The 15,749-nt window shown below is 39.7% G+C and overlaps 1 protein-coding gene across 3 annotated transcripts in view; it reads left to right on the plus strand.

Annotated features, from left to right (window-relative positions):
- The window catches only part of CFAP54 (cilia and flagella associated protein 54), a 335,725-nt gene that overhangs the window by 194,314 nt on the left and 125,662 nt on the right, over positions 1 to 15,749 (plus strand). For all 3 annotated transcript variants that reach the window (XR_001918076.1, XM_013963991.2, XM_005680630.3), the window contains exons 48-50: positions 4,717 to 4,770; positions 11,116 to 11,323; positions 14,768 to 14,847. Coding sequence is in view for 2 of the 3 variants with exons in the window: in XM_013963991.2 (XP_013819445.2) it covers positions 4,717 to 4,770; positions 11,116 to 11,323; positions 14,768 to 14,847 (342 nt within the window). In the remaining variant the exon portion in view is untranslated. The remainder of the gene's footprint in view (positions 1 to 4,716; positions 4,771 to 11,115; positions 11,324 to 14,767; positions 14,848 to 15,749) is intronic.

Raw genomic sequence — 15,749 nt, forward strand, 5'->3', positions numbered from 1 at the left:
TGGGTGGTGGATGAGGTTGAGTATAAATAGAGAGACCAGGGAGAAGGGCTTTGCAAATGAGCTGAGTGAGACATGACCGTGGTTAGAGGTAACAGGGTGGAAGGAAAGAAATGTGGTGAAGTTTTGGATGTGTAGCTAAGGCAGAGCTGGTTGAGATATAGGAGGTAAGAGAAAGAAGTTAAGCATGACCACACAGCTTCAACATGAGCAGCTGGTAGGAAAGTGTTTTCATTGACTGAGATGAGGAGTCCTGCTGCTCTGAGGCAGGGTGGAGCGGGTTAAGTGTGAGATTCCTAATAGACAAACAGGTGGAGAGGCTGCCTGTGTAGGTGCAGAGAGTATATGATTCAGAGGAGAGGTTAGGGCTGCAGGTAAGTTTGGGAGCATTAACAGAGAGGTAAAAAATCATGGGACTGGGTGAAATCAGCTGGGGACCAAGGCACAGTGGAAAGTAGAAGTCAGAGGACTGAATGTTGGGATGCTCCACACTTAGGGTCCAGAAGACAAGAAGGGAAGGGAAGTCAGCCAGGTAGAATGGGAAGCAAGAGAAAGTTTTCAGTAGTCACTGGTATCACCAAAGCAAATAAACAAGCAGCCTGAAACCCACGTGCTCAGTCGCTTCAGTCGTGTCCGGCTCTGTGACATATGGACTGCTAAGTCGCTTCAGTCATGTCTGACTCTGTGTGACCCCATGGATGGCAGCCCACCAGGCTCCCCCATCCTTGGGATTCTCCGGGCAAGAATACTGGAGTGGGCTGCCAGTTCCTTCTCCACTGCATGAAAGTGAGAAGTGAAAGCGAAGTCGCTCAGTCGTGTCCGACTCTTCACGACCCCATGGACTGCAGCCCACCAGGCTCTGACTTCACATTTTTTATTCTCAAAATTATTGTGCAGCTTTCCAGCTTCAGTTGGGAATTTAAAAAGTGTAATTAAAAGAGGAAGTACATTCAGGGTTTATAATTAAAATTGGTGCCAATGTTCTTAGGCTGCAGGCTAGTTATTTAAAGAAAGGATTAATGAATTAGATTTCAGTGTAAAAGCAGTTACTGAAAAAAATCTTACAGATTATGATTGTACTTTTCACAGGCTTTTAAAAAATTCTATTTTTAAACATACTCATATTGAGTTTCTGTTCTCATCACCAAATCTAAAGTCCCATCATTAAACTTCTCAAAATTGTATCACCAGAAGTCTCACCCTGGATTTGCTTACTCAATTTTCAAAGTATTCAAGGAGATAAAGACTACCTTCAAAAAAAAAAAAAAAAAAAAGGAATGTCTTTATTTTTTATTTTTTTTTCAGCTGCAATGGTTTTATGTATTTTTTTTTAGTTTTTTATTTTTTTAATTTTAAAATCTTTCATTCTTACATGTGTTCCCAAAGATGAACCCCCCTCCCACCTCCCTCCTCACAACATCTCTCTGGGTCATCCCCATGCACCAGCCCCAAGCATGCTGCACCCTGCGTCGGACATAGACTGGCGATTCAATTCTTACATGATAGTATACAAGTTTCAATGCCATTCTCCCAAATCATCCCACCCTCTCCCTCTGCCTCTGAGTCCAAAAGTCCGTTATACACATCTGTGTCTTTTTTCCTGTCTTGCATACAGGGTCGTCACTGCCATCTTCCTAAATTCCATATATATGTGTTAGGATACTGTATTGGTGTTTTTCTTTCTGGCTTACTTCACTCTGTATAATTGGCTCCAGTTTCATCCATCTCATCAGAACTGATTCAAATGAATTCTTTGTAACGGCTGAGTAATACTCCGTTGTGTATGTGTACCACAGCTTTCTTATCCATTCATCTGCTGATGGACATCTAGGTTGTTTCCATGTCCTGGCTATTATAAACAGTGCTGCGATGAACATTGGGGTACATGTGTCTCTTTCAATTCTGGTTTCCTCGGTGTGTATGCCCAGCAATGGGATTGCTGGGTCATAAGGTAGTTCTATTTGCAATTTTTTAAGGAATCTCCACACTGTTCTCCATAGTGGCTGTACTAGTTTGCATTCCCACCAACAGTGTAGGAGGGTTCCCTTTTCTCCACACCCTCTCCAGCATTTATTGCTTGCAGACTTTTGGATTGCAGCCATTCTGACTGGTGTGAAGTGGTACCTCATTGTGGTTTTGATTTGCATTTCTCTAATAATGAGTGATGTTGAGCATCTTTTCATGTGTTTGTTAGCCATCCGTAGGTCTTCTTTGGAGAAATGTCTATTTAGTTCTTTGGCCCATTTTTTGATTGGGTCGTTTATTTTTCTGGAATTGAGCTGCATAAGTTGCTTGTATATTTTTGAGATTAGTTGTTTGTCAGTTGCTTCATTTGCTATTATTTTCTCCCATTCCGAAGGCTGTCGTTTCACCTTGCTTATATTTTCCTTTGTTGTGCAGAAGCTTTTAATTTTAATTAGATCCCATTTGTTTATTTTTGCTTTTATTTCCAGAATTCTGGGAGGTGGATCATAGAGGATCCTGCTGTGATTTATGTCTGAGAGTGTTTTGCCTATGTTCTCCTCTAGGAGTTTTATAGTTTCTGATCTTACATTTAGATCTTTAATCCATTTTGAGTTTATTTTTGTGTGCGGTGTTAGAAAGTGATCTAGTTTCATTCTTTTACAAGTGGTTGACCAGTTTTCCCAGCACCACTTGTTAAAGAGATTGTCTTTACTCATTGTATATTCTTGCCTCCTTTGTCAAAGATAAGGTGTCCATATGTGTGTGGATTTATCTCTGGGCTTTCTATTTTGTTCCATTGATCTATATGTCTGTCTTTGTGCCAGTACCATACTGTCTTGATGACTGTGGCTTTGTAGTAGAGCCTGAAGTCAGGCAAGTTGATTCCTCCGGTTCCATTCTTCTTTCTCAAGATTGCTTTGGCTATTCGAGGTTTTTTTGTATTTCCATACAAATCTTGAAATTATTTGTTCTAGTTCTGTGAAAAATGTGGCTAGTAGCTTGATAGGAATGTCTTTAAACACTCACCAACACTTTCTTCCCTTAAGAGCTATGCGTGATGTCTTGATTTAGAGGTCCCTCAAAAGCAGATCCTGAGATAAAGATTTAGGAACACGTAGTGTGGTCAGGGGACTTCCCTTATGACTCAGCTGGTAAAAAAATGAACCTGCAATGTGGGAGACCTAGGTTTGATTCCCGGGTTGGGAAGATCTCCTGGAGGAGGGAAAGGCTACCCACTCGAGAATCCTGGCCTGGAGAATTCCATGGACTATATAGATATAGTCCATGAACTCCCAAGAGTCGGACACGACTGAGCAACTTTCACTTTCACAGTGTGTTTGGCCAGTGACTCCAGGAAGAACTGTGAGTAAGGGGGAAAGTCAGACAGCAAAATAAGGAAAACCACTCCAAAGAGTGTTAATGAGATCACTGCCACGGGCAGTCGGGGCCACGGAGAGACAGTCCCTCACCCCTCATGGGTAGTGGCTGCTCCTTATGTGTCCAGCCTCTCCTGAAACTCTCTTGTGGCGCAGACTACCCTCAGGTAGAGAGGTCCAGGTTCTTGAAGTAGGATACCATCCACATATGAATGACCTATTCAGGGAAGATGCTGGTGACTTCCAGGTGACCACAAGGATGTGAGTGAGGTATTAGTACTGATGCCTGAGAACAGGTGCCTTTTTAAAGGTCTTCTGTACCAAGGGGGATGCACACTCATAATGATACAACAATGTTCTGCAGCAAATGAATGTTTTCTAAGGCAACATTATATTTAGAACATATTAGCAGGTAACTCACAACCAAGGAAAGAACCACAAAAAGCATCATTCTGAAGAGTAATACAATTTTACCTCAACCTGGCAAAAAAAAAAATAGGTGCTAATATGCAATGCCGTTGAAACTGCACTAATCCTTTTCATACATCGTGGGTAGAGGGTAAACTGAGCTGTGTGTGTGTGTGTTAGTCGTTCAGTCATGTCTGACTTTTGTGACCCTATGAACTATAGCCCGCCAGTCTCCTCTGTCCATGGGATTTTCCAGGCAAAAATACTGGAATGGGTTGCCATTTCCTACTCCAGGGGATCTTCCCAACACAGGGATGGAATCTGGGTCTCCTGCACTGCACGCAGATTCTTTACTGTCTCAGCCACCAGGGAAGCCTCTTATTCTTATGACCCAGCACTTCTGCTTCCAGGAATCTATTCAAAGGTGCTAATCAGAAATACTCATCACCAATATTATTTAGTACAGGGCTGAATGGTGGGGTGAAGGTGGAAAGTGGTCCTCTTTGCCTAACAGTAGGCAAGAGGATAAGTTATTATGCTACTGGGATTGCCAAAATGTTCTCTCAGGTTTTTCCATAGGATGTTACAGAAAAACCCAAACAAACTTTTTGGCCAACCCCAGTACATTCGTAGGCTAGAGTGTCATTGAGCTGTTGGATGAGGTTTACAAATAATGGCTTAAGACAATAATTATGATGTAACATTTAGTGAAAACGAACACAAATCCATATATAAAGCTTTAAAATACATCAGAAGGAAGTTGGTAGTAAAGACACCAAGATATTAACATTAACAACCTAAAGATGTTTTTGCTTTCTTCTTTATACTATACTTGCCTTTTCTGACTAGAGCATGTATTACTTTTATAGTAAAAATGGTATTTAAAAATAGTTTAGAACACATTAATGTTTTCATCTAACAGACCACTCAGTACTCTTGTTTCTAATGTTAACATTTTGTATGTTGACAGCAATTTCAATCATTTGACTCGGGAAAACCTCTTATTAGTAAAGAAAATATGCAGGTAAGGATAACATTTCATAAACTTTGGCTATTTAGTATGGATAATTTTTGAGTCATTTCAATCTATTTGGTGTGTATAATCTTTGTTTTTGAGCACCTGCTATGAATATATTCTTCTATTCTAGTAAAGGGGTTTTACCTCCAAATACTGAAGCCAGCAGTATGGTTGGACCCAAACCGATCTGCTTTTCAGATGCAACAAACACCAGTTATTGCTCCTCAATTTTTGAGTTATACATGCATCTTCAGTGTCTTATCTAGCCACGCCAAGCATCTAATATTTATCTTAGTTACCTAGTAACTTTGATCATAAGTAAAGGATTTTCTAATTGGCCACCTATTCAATACTGCTTTTACTTAGACCCTTGCCCTAGTCTGAGATGGCCTCTCAACCAGTGTTTGGAAGGTTTTCTTTTCTTTTTCAGTTTTTTACTGGGATGTAATCAACACATAATGTTGTGTAAATGTGAGGTGCACAACTGCATTGATTTGATACTTGTATGTATTGCAATATGATTCCCCCTGCAGGGTTTGCTAAAGGAATATTTTCATATGGCATTTTCATAAACAGTTCCTCTGACTTTCCCACTATTTTTTTACAAAGAGAGGACCAGATTGCCCATCTCAGTAAGTTTGTTCTTGTCAATAATTGAATGATTGGGTTGTAAGCTTTTGATGACCTATGAGCATTTAAGTATATTTTTTCAAGTCATTAAAAAAAATCTTAAGAGTACCAGTTATTTGTTCCACTAGAAAGTGTTAATGTGGAAGGTTGGTATGGTGATCATTGTTAATGGAATTGCAGACAGGTGAGTGGTTCATACAGCCAGGTGATGGTTAATGCATCTAGCCAGACACATGTAGTTTTTGTTTTTTAATGCTCAGAAATAGCATTCTGTTTCACTATTAATTTTTACGAAATAATTTTGAGAGACATTTACTCAAAATTGCTATTTTTCTTCCATAATTTTGATGTATTTACCTTTTATTAAATATGTAATCTTATTACTTTTCTATTATTGTTCATTTTATTCCGCAAACTTCACTTTTAATTATCCTTCAAGTGACTCACTGTTTTTGTCTTAAAATTTGTTTTAATTTACAACCAAGTTGCCTGACATGAAAGAGCTGGTATTAGGAAGATACAAATACATATTCAACTTTTTTTTTTAATTTTTATTTTTACTTTATTTTACTTTACAATACTGTATTGGTTTTGCCATACATTGACATGAATCCACCACGGGTGTACATGCGTTCCCAAACATGAACCCCCCTGCCACCTCCCTCCCCACAACATCCTTCTGGGTCATCCCTGTGCACCAGCCCCAAGCATGCTGTATCCTGCATCAAACATAGACTGGCGATTCAATTCTTACATGATAGTATACAAGTTTCAATGCCATTCTCCCAAATCATCCCACCCTCTCCCTCTGCCTCTGAGTCCAAAAGTCCGTTATACACATCTGTGTCATTTTTGCTGTCTTGCATACAGGGTCATCATTGCCATCTTTCTAAATTCCATACATATGTGTTAGTATACTGTATTGGTGTTTTTCTTTCTGGCTTACTTCACTCTGTATAATAGGCTCCAGTTTCATCCATCTCATCAGAACTGATTCAAATGTATTCTTTTTAATGGCTGAGTAATACTTCATTGTGTATATGTACCACAGCTTTCTTATCCATTCATCTGCTGATGGACATCTAGGTTGTTTCCATGTCCTGGCTATTATAAACAGTGCTGCGATGAACATTGGGGTACATGTGTCTCTGTCAATTCTGGTTTCCTTGGTGTGTATACCCAGCAGCGGGATTGCTGGGTCATATGGCAGTTCTATTTGCAATTTTTTAAGGAATCTCCACACTGTTCTCCTTAGTGGTTGTACTAGTTTGCATTCCCACCAACAGTGTAGGAGGGTTCCTTTTTCTCCACACCCTCTCTAGCATTTATTGCTTGCAGATTTTTGGATCGCAGCCATTCTGACTGGTGTGAAGTGGTACCTCACTGGTTTTGATTTGCATTTCTCTGATAATGAGTGATGTTGAGCATCTTTTCATGTGTTTGTTAGCCATCCGTATGTCTTCTCTGGAGAAATGTCTATTTAGTTCTTTGGCCCATTTTTTGATTGGGTCGTTTATTTTTCTGGAATTGAGTTGCATAAGTTGCTTGTATATTTTTGAGATTAGTTGTTTGTCAGTTGCTTCATTTGCTATTATTTTCTCCCATTCCGAAGGCTGTTGTTTCACCTTGCTTATATTTTCCTTTGTTGTGCAGAAGCTTTTAATTTTAATTAGATCCCATTTGTTTATTCTTGCTTTTATTTCCAGAATTCTATTCAACTTTAATTTTAGTGTTCCGAGACCTTGGAATGTTTCAGAATATTTATTTCTTTCCAGTCATAAATGCCAGGGCATCCTGAAAACACTGCTTTTGGTTTTGGTTATAAAAGTGGTTTGGGGTATAAACAGAATGTCTGATTTTTTTTTTTTTTTAAAGAGACTGACAGTATAATGGAAAACCGATTTCTATTAGCCAATTAATTAAAACAGAACTGTTGGTCTGCTTAAGATGCTTCAGATTACATTTTATATTTTCTGTAGAAAGAGAGAAAGGAGTGTTAGATAGCATTACTAATTAATCTTCTTTTCATCCTCAAGTGTTTGTGTGTAATTGTCAGGGCTCATTAAATCACTATTTGCTGTGGATAAAAGCGAGAAACCTTCTCCTACACATCCCTCCACCCCTAGCCAGTCTGAAGTTCCTTTTTCTAGATGGAGAATGTCAACCATTTTCTTAGTACAACCATTTGTTACGAAATCAGTCTCAGAGATGCTCCATGTCTGGTTCTGATGTGGGTATTGTTTTCTGCCCTTTACAAGAGGTTAAGCAAGGAGAACGAACAACAGCAACAGACCTCCCCACTGCCAGCATTGGCTCAAAATCTCTCAAACGATAAGACTTTTCTTTTTCAGTTTGCATAAGGCAAATAATTTCCTTCTTTTTAGAATCGATAGTCCTGGCATCTGCTTTTTATATTAATTTAACAAATATTTACCGAGAGCCTGTTGTGTACAAGGCACAATTCTTGAGCTGTCAAATAAATGCATCAGTTAATCAACAATATGGATTCCAAGCCCCTGAGGGGCTCTCTGAAGAGCTTGTAGTTTAGTGGGTAAGACTAGTAATAAATATGATATATGTCTAATCATTATAAATGAGTAAATTATATAGTATGTTAGAAGGTGAACCATGCTTCAGGGGAGAATGAACCTAGCAGCCAATAAAGAGGGTAGGCTGGAATTGTAATTTTGAATGAAGCAATCAGCTTAGTCATCACTGAGGTGACATCGGTGAACAGACCTGAAGCAGATAATGTTGCAAGTCATATGAAATCTGGAGAAAGAATAATCTTAGAACAGGCTACAGTGGGTGCAAAGGCCCTGAGGCAGGATTGCCTATTTAGTGAGGGACACCTTGGCTGGTGTTCCTTGAGTTGTGTGAGTGATGGGAGAACAGTAGGAGACGGGTCAGAGAGGTAACAGGGTGGTAGTGGTGGGGTGCCCACATGGAGAAGGGCCTTGTAAGGCTTTCATCATCCAGGCTCTTACTCTGAACAAAAGGAGCAGCCACTGGAAGATTCAGGGCAGAGGTGTGGCCTGATCTACTTTTTAAAAAATTATTTTTTATTTGTTTTTAACTGTGCTGGGTTTTCTCTGCTGCACGGACTTTTCTCAAGTTGCAGAGTGTAGGGACTCCTCTCTAGTTGTGGTGCACAGGCTTCTCATTGCAGTGGCTTCGTTCGTTGCAGAGCACGTGGGCTCAGTAGCTGAGGCTCCTGGTTTCTAGAGCATATGCTCAATAGTTGTTGCACGTGGGCTTTGTTGCTCCATGGTATGTGGGATCTTCCTAAATCAGGGCTCAAACCCATGTCCCCTACATTGGCAGGCAGATGCTTTACCACTGAGCCATCAGGGAAGCCCTACTTATGTTTTAAAGGGATCACTTTAGCTAATCTGTGGAGTCTTCTATGTGTGCCAGGTACTATTATGGTGCTGTCAATCAGACACATTAACCAATAAACAATACAGACAAGTTCTCAGTCCTCATAAAGCTTATATTTTATGTGTGTGTGTGTGTGTGTGTGTGGTGGGAGGTGGAAATCAGGAATAAAATTTTGGACATGTTGAATTTGAGATGTCTGTTAGACCTCTAAATGGAAGAATTGAGTCAGAAGTTGATTACATGAGTCTTGAGTTAGAAGAGAAGTTGGAGGTAGACACAAAAATGTAGGACTTAGCATTTAGATGAGATTAAAAGCATGAGCCTGATTAAGATCATCTGAGGGGAGAGAATGAGGATACAGAAGGGGACCAAGCCCTGGGACACTACAATACTTAGAGGTCTAGGAGAAGAGGAGGAACCAGCAAAGAAGACTGGAAAGGAGGAGTGGATAGAATAGGAAAAGAAGCAAGGGAGTGTGGTGGCTTGAAAGCCAAGAGAGGAGCATTTTCAAAAGAGGGAAGGTTTAATAGTGTCAAATATTGCTGACAAATGCAGTACTGTAGTTCACCAAGTCTTAAATATTCATTTTAATAAAAGATTTAATAGCTCTGCAGTTAGAATGCACTTTACAGTTGCAGGCATATGAATGTTTAATTGGCATATAAAATAGTGGTGTCTTAGATTAACATAACATAGCATATAAAGCAGGCTTCCCTGGTGGCTCAGACAGTAAAGAATCTGCCTGCAATGCAGGAGTCCCAGATTCGATCCCTGGGTCAGGAAGATACCCTCGAGAAGGGAATGGCTACTCACTCCAGTATTCTTGCCTATGAAAACTAAGAACTGAACCATGGATTTAACCTAGAGTAGGCCTTGGATGACTTTGACCAGAAGATTTCAATGTAAGGATGGAGTATGTTTACAAGAAAATGAAAGGAGAGAGACTGGAATAGTGACAACCTTGTAGGTTGTTGTTGTTGTAAACAGAAGTGAGCATTCGGGTAGTAAATGGAGAGAGAAGTCAGAATGTAGAGAGTTAATCGTTTTTGTTTTGTTTTTTTTTTAAATGGAGAAGACAGTGTACTGATGAGAATGTCTCTGTAGAAAGGAAACATTTTTTACAAATTGAAGTATAGTTGATTTACCATGTTGTATTAAGTTCTGCTGTACAGCAAAGTGATTCAGTTATACATATATACCTTCTTTTTCATTACAGTTTATCATAGGATACTGAATTTAGTTCTCTGTGTTATACAGTAGGACCTTGTTGTTTATCCATTCCACATATAATAGCTTACATATGCTAACTCCAAATTTCCAGTGTGTCCCTTCCCTCTCTCCTTCTCTTGGCAGCCACAATTCTGTTTACTGTGTCTGTGAGTCTGTTCCTGTTTTATAGATGAGTTTACTCATGTCATATTTTGGATTCCACGTGTGAGTGATATTATGTGGCATTTGTCAGAAAGGGAACACTTACACTGTAGGAGAGAATGGCTCATCAGACTGGTGGGGATGGGCCTGATGACCTAAGTAGTGGCACCAGCCTTAGGAAGCAGGAAGGAAGGCAGGGCAGTGAGGCAGGTGCGTGGGGAGGTGGAGCTGCGGGGTCTGTGGGCGCTACGCTGACTGCTTCAATTTGCTCATTTGAGTAGAGGAAGCAAGGTTATTCACTGGGAGGGGCATTGGGGAGGAAGTGTTAGAATTTAGAAACAAAAAGGGCATGAAGTGGTTGTCTAAGGAGACAGCAAGCGTGAATGGACTGGGAAAATGTAGGATGATGACAGGTGGCACTGAGGCCTGGTCAGGAATGTTAAGTGGGACCACTTAGAACAATTGCCAAGGAAGCGTGTGTGCAAGGGAGGGGGCAGGAAGTTGAGGGAGTCCTCAAGGTGGGCATTCTCATGATTGACCCAGAATCTAAGCTGGGAAGGGGTTGCTTGTCTACCTGTTCTTCCTCTTCTTCCATCCTGTGAGCCTGAATTCACTTGAGCTAAAGCAGAGCGGCCGACATGCCTGGCTGGTGAGCTTTTTCAGTTGCTCTATTTTGCTAAGTTGTCCCCTCCACTATGCCAGCACCAGGTTCACTCTCGTTGCATGGCAGGGCTGACCTTGGGGCAGGTCACCCACTGCTGAGGAACGGCAGTAGCACTGTGGACCTGCTGGCATCATTATGACGTCATGTCTCTCTCAATGGACTTGCCAATTACAGTCCCTCATGTCTAGCCCTCCATTCCTTCATCCTGTGCCAAATAAGGACTGTAGAAGGACTGAAGCTAATAATATCTGAAAACAGTATTTTAATACTTTTCCTGATTTTCATTTTTTCCTCCATTTTTTTAGGCACTTGATGATTTAATAAATAAAGGCATGCCTGTAATTCTGGTTACAGTTAGCCAGCAACATCTCTTAAATAAGTTTTTATTTGTTAAAGCATACTTTTTCATAAATGTGGCTGCAACAATAAATTGTGTCCCAGAGCAGATAATGAAACCAGTCGGCCATGGAGTTATGAATGAGAAAAGCAAACCAAATCTTCCAAACTTGAAAGGTAACGTTTTATTTTATTTTTGCTTATTTCTTTTTTTATTTCCTTTCCCTTCCAATTCCCCACTCTACCGACTATAGTCCATATAAACATTCTAGCAGGTATTCTTTCATAGTTTTCTCTGAGTTCACTTAATGACACACATATGTGTTTATGTCTAGGTGCCATATCCACCAATTTATCTGCATATATGTCTACTTTTTTTATATTATGTACAGTTGACCCTTGAACAACACTTTTGAATTGCGCAGGTCCACTGGCATATCAAATTTTTTCAATAGTGAATATTTCAATACTGTAAATCTGTGGTTGGTTGACTCTGCACATGCTGAACTGTGGATATAGAGGACTGTGTATACCAAGCACCGAGTATAAATTATACATGGATTTTTGACTGCATGGAGGGTCAGTGCCCCTAACCTCTATGTTGATCAAGGGTCAGCTGCACATACAAAATCAGATTTGTCATTTGCTTAAGAGATGATGTATTTTTCATTTTTCTGCTTTTTGCAGTTCTTATGTAGAAAACTTTGCTAAGCCACCCCAAGTCAACTGCTTTGCTTTGTCTCCTATCTTGGCTGTGTGGTGTTCTATGCTGTGAACATCCCGTGATTTATTCAACCAATCCTTTGTTGTGTGTTCATTTCGTTTCCAGGATATGGAATATCTGAATATCTCTAGATACTGCCATATCCAGGGATATGCAGAAGCACTACATATTCGTATTATAGTATATATTTCAATGGGATAAGATATCCATGGATGGAATTTATAGCCCATATATACATATAAAACTATATAAGCATTTTACAAATGTAATAATGTTGCCTTAAAATAGTTTTTTTTTAACTACTAAGTATGATATTAACTGTTTTTCATAGCTGTCCTTGATCAGGTAGAGGAATTTCTCTTCTGTTCCTAAGTTGTTGAGTGATTTTATCATGAAAGGGTGTTCAGTTCAGTTCAGTTCAGTCACTCAGTCGTGTCCAACTCTTTGCGACCCCATAGACTGCAGCATACCAGGCTTCCCTGTCCATCACCAACTCCCGGAGTTTACTCAAACTTACGCTATCAAGTCAGTGATGGCATCCAACCATCTCATCCTCTGTCATCCCCTTCTCCTCCTGCCTTCAGTCTTTCCCAGCATCAGGGTTTTTTCCAGTGAGTCAGTTCTTCACATCAGGTGGCCAAAGTATTGGAGTTTCAGCTTCAGTATTAGTCTTTCCAATGAATATTCAGGACTTATTTCCTTTAGGATGGACTGGTTGGATCTCCTTGCAGTCCAAGGGACTCTCAAGAGTCTTCTCCAACACCGCAGTTCAAAAGCATCTATTCTTCAGCACTCAGCTTTCTTTATAGTCCAGTTCTCACATCCACACACGACTACTGGAAAAACCATAGCTTTGTCTAGATGGACCTTTGTCAGCAATGTCTCTGCTTTTTAGTATGCTGTCTAGGTTGGTCATAGCTTTTCTTCCGGGGAGCAAGCATCTTTTAATTTCATGGCTGCAGTCACCACCTGGAGTGATTTTGGAGCCCAAGAAAATAGTCTGTCACTGTTTCCATTGTTTACTCATCTGTTTGCCATGAGGTGATGGGACCGGATTCCATGATCATGATTTTTTGAAAGTTGAGTTTTAAGCCAGCTTTTTCACTCTCCTCTTTCACTTTCATCAAGTGGCTCTTTAGTTTCTCTTCACTTTCTGCCATAATGGTGGTATCATTTGTGTATCTGAGGTTATTGATATTTCTCCCAGCAATCTTGATTCCAGATTGTGCTTTATCCAGCCCAGGATTTTGCATGATGTACTCTGCATATAAGTTAAATATAGTGTTGGGTTTTATTAAATGTTTTTCCTGTGTCTATTAAGATGATTATATGTTTTTATTTTGTATTCTATCAATAGGGTGTATTGGTTGATTTTTGAGTGTTTAATCATCCTTGCTTTCTTGGAATAAATCCCACTGGTCATGGTGTAAAATCCTTATATATATTCCTGGATTGTTTGCTAGGATTTTCTTAAAGATTTCTGCATCCACATTCATATGATATATTGTGTAGTTTTTTCTTTTCTTTCTTATGATGTCTTTGTCTAGTTTTGGTATTAGAATAATATTGACCTCTGTTTTAAAGTGTAAGTGTTATTATTATTCAGGTATGGTATTATTCAGGTGGAGAAGGAAATGGCAACCCACTCCAGTATTCTTGCCTTGATAATCCTGAGGACAGAGGAGCCTGGCGGGCTACAGTCCATGGGATCACAGAGTTGGATATGACTGAGCGATTAACACTTTCACTTCAGGCCAACAGATTAGGAACTGACTGCCAGTGAAAACATAGTTTGTTATTTAGAGCCTCCAAGAGGGAGGGGCCTAATACAACATGAAACTGCTGCTCAGGAGGCAAAGAGGGCCAGAGGAAGATGTGGGTCAGACTCTTCCCAGGGTTTCTCCATACCAACCTCAAGGCATTTGTCTTCTACCCTTGTCTCTCTTCGTACTTTCCCTTAGGGAAGAAGACCACAACCCAGATCTTTCTTCTGGGCCCTCCTTCGTCCTTAGCTGACCCCTAGCTCCAGAGCCTCCTAATTTAGGAGAAGAGTCAGGTAGGTTGAGGGTGGAAAAAGGGAGGAAGTCAAGAGTGTTCAGTTCCATGTTATTCTGGACTCCCTCTTCCACTTGGCAAACTTAGCCTCTTTATGTGGGTCATTTGTGCATTAATTCCTAGTCAAATGAGGACTTGTCATTTTTCTCCCTCTTGTAGTCTAGAAGCCAAGCTTACTAAAGCAGGCAAAGACTGTGATCTAAATTGTCTCAGTTCTCCCTTGCTCAGAATGAGGGCTGGCTTTGGATTATAGGTAGGAATGTCAAGATGTTTGAGGATTTTAGGTTGTGCTGTTCCAAACGGTCTCACTCTCTGGTCTTAGAGTGAGTGGCTGGTGCAGATCAGCAGTACTAACACCTCCAAGGAGATCTTACTGAGATATTATAAACATCTAGAAGACTCAGAATACTTTGAGAACCATATAGGATCCCAGGTGAGGAACCACTACTTTGTATCAGTAGTCGATTAACTTGAATGGCATCAACAAACATATGAAAGTTCCTTTCAGAATTGTCTTGAAGAAGGAAATGGCAACATTCTCCAGTATTCTTGCCTGGAGAATCCCTTGGACAAAGGAGCCTGGTGGGCTACTCCATGGGGTCATAGAGTTGGACACAACTGAGTGACTGACGTACACACTCACACAATTTGTTTTAAAAATCAGCCAGTCTTCTAACGTATGATATTTGCGGACCATTGTATATAGCAATATATTTCTAATTATCATTGTGGTTGATTTTTAAACATTAAATTTCCGAACTAATGATAAGTTTTATAAATAGAATTCACATTTAAGCTAACCATAGATATATGTAGTTCTTCTAAAATGTTGTGTTTTGTAGAGATGTGTTTAAAGGATGAGGGAGGCTCACTTTGTCATCTGACAAAATTGAAAGAAAACTTTGTTCTTAGCACACTAAAGGTAAGTTAAAAAAAAAAAAATCTCAAATCATAGTGAATCAGTTACCAAAATGCCCACTCTTAGGCTCTGGCCAGGCCAGCTTTCAGGTTTGTGTTTACTGTTGGGAAATCTGTTAGCTTTTCTTTCCCAAGCATGGGTTGGGGCCAGAGATTGGTCTGCTCCCCATGAGAAAAGCAGATGCTGAGTGGTGTCAGACTTTGACCTTTTAACTCAGTTAAGTTGCTGGGGAAAATAAGATTTATTATTTGATGAGATCTAAGCTTTCCATATCCTGTTTGGCATCTCCTAATCATAACAGTGATTCACAACAGCAAAAACAACAAAACCATTTATTCAGTGCTTACTATTATACATGACAGGCACTTTGCATTATATTTAATTCTCACAACTCTGTGATGTACCTGTTAATCATTTTTGAACTATATTGTGCTGAATAAATTGAGGCTTAGAAATTCACTAATGCCATGTAATTGATAAAATACAGATCAGTAAGAAATTCACTAATGCCATGTAATTGATAAAATACAGATCATGTTCTTAACTATTATACTAAATTACCCTAGTCCTTATATAATATTTATTGCCCTATACAAAGAAGTCTTCAGAGATCTGTTCCTTGAAAGTTTGGTTGGGCTCTTTCTTTTTTGCTAATTAGTACTGTTTGTCCACTATAAAATCTTGTTATCTTCATATTACAAGTTAGATGAGCATAGTTTAATTTGAAATACAGTTGATCTTCATTGTTTACAGATTCAGTATTTGCTGATTTGCTTATCTGCTAAAAGTTACTTGTAACCTCCAAATAAAAACCCTTGGCTCTTGGTGGTTATTTGGGGACCTTCACAGAGCAGAGAAGAATTTGATTTTTCTGACATGCACATTCTCAGCCAAGTTGAATAAGA

Source organism: Capra hircus, chromosome 5 (genome assembly GCF_001704415.2).
Source record: "Capra hircus breed San Clemente chromosome 5, ASM170441v1, whole genome shotgun sequence".
Lineage (NCBI taxonomy): Eukaryota > Metazoa > Chordata > Mammalia > Artiodactyla > Bovidae > Capra > Capra hircus.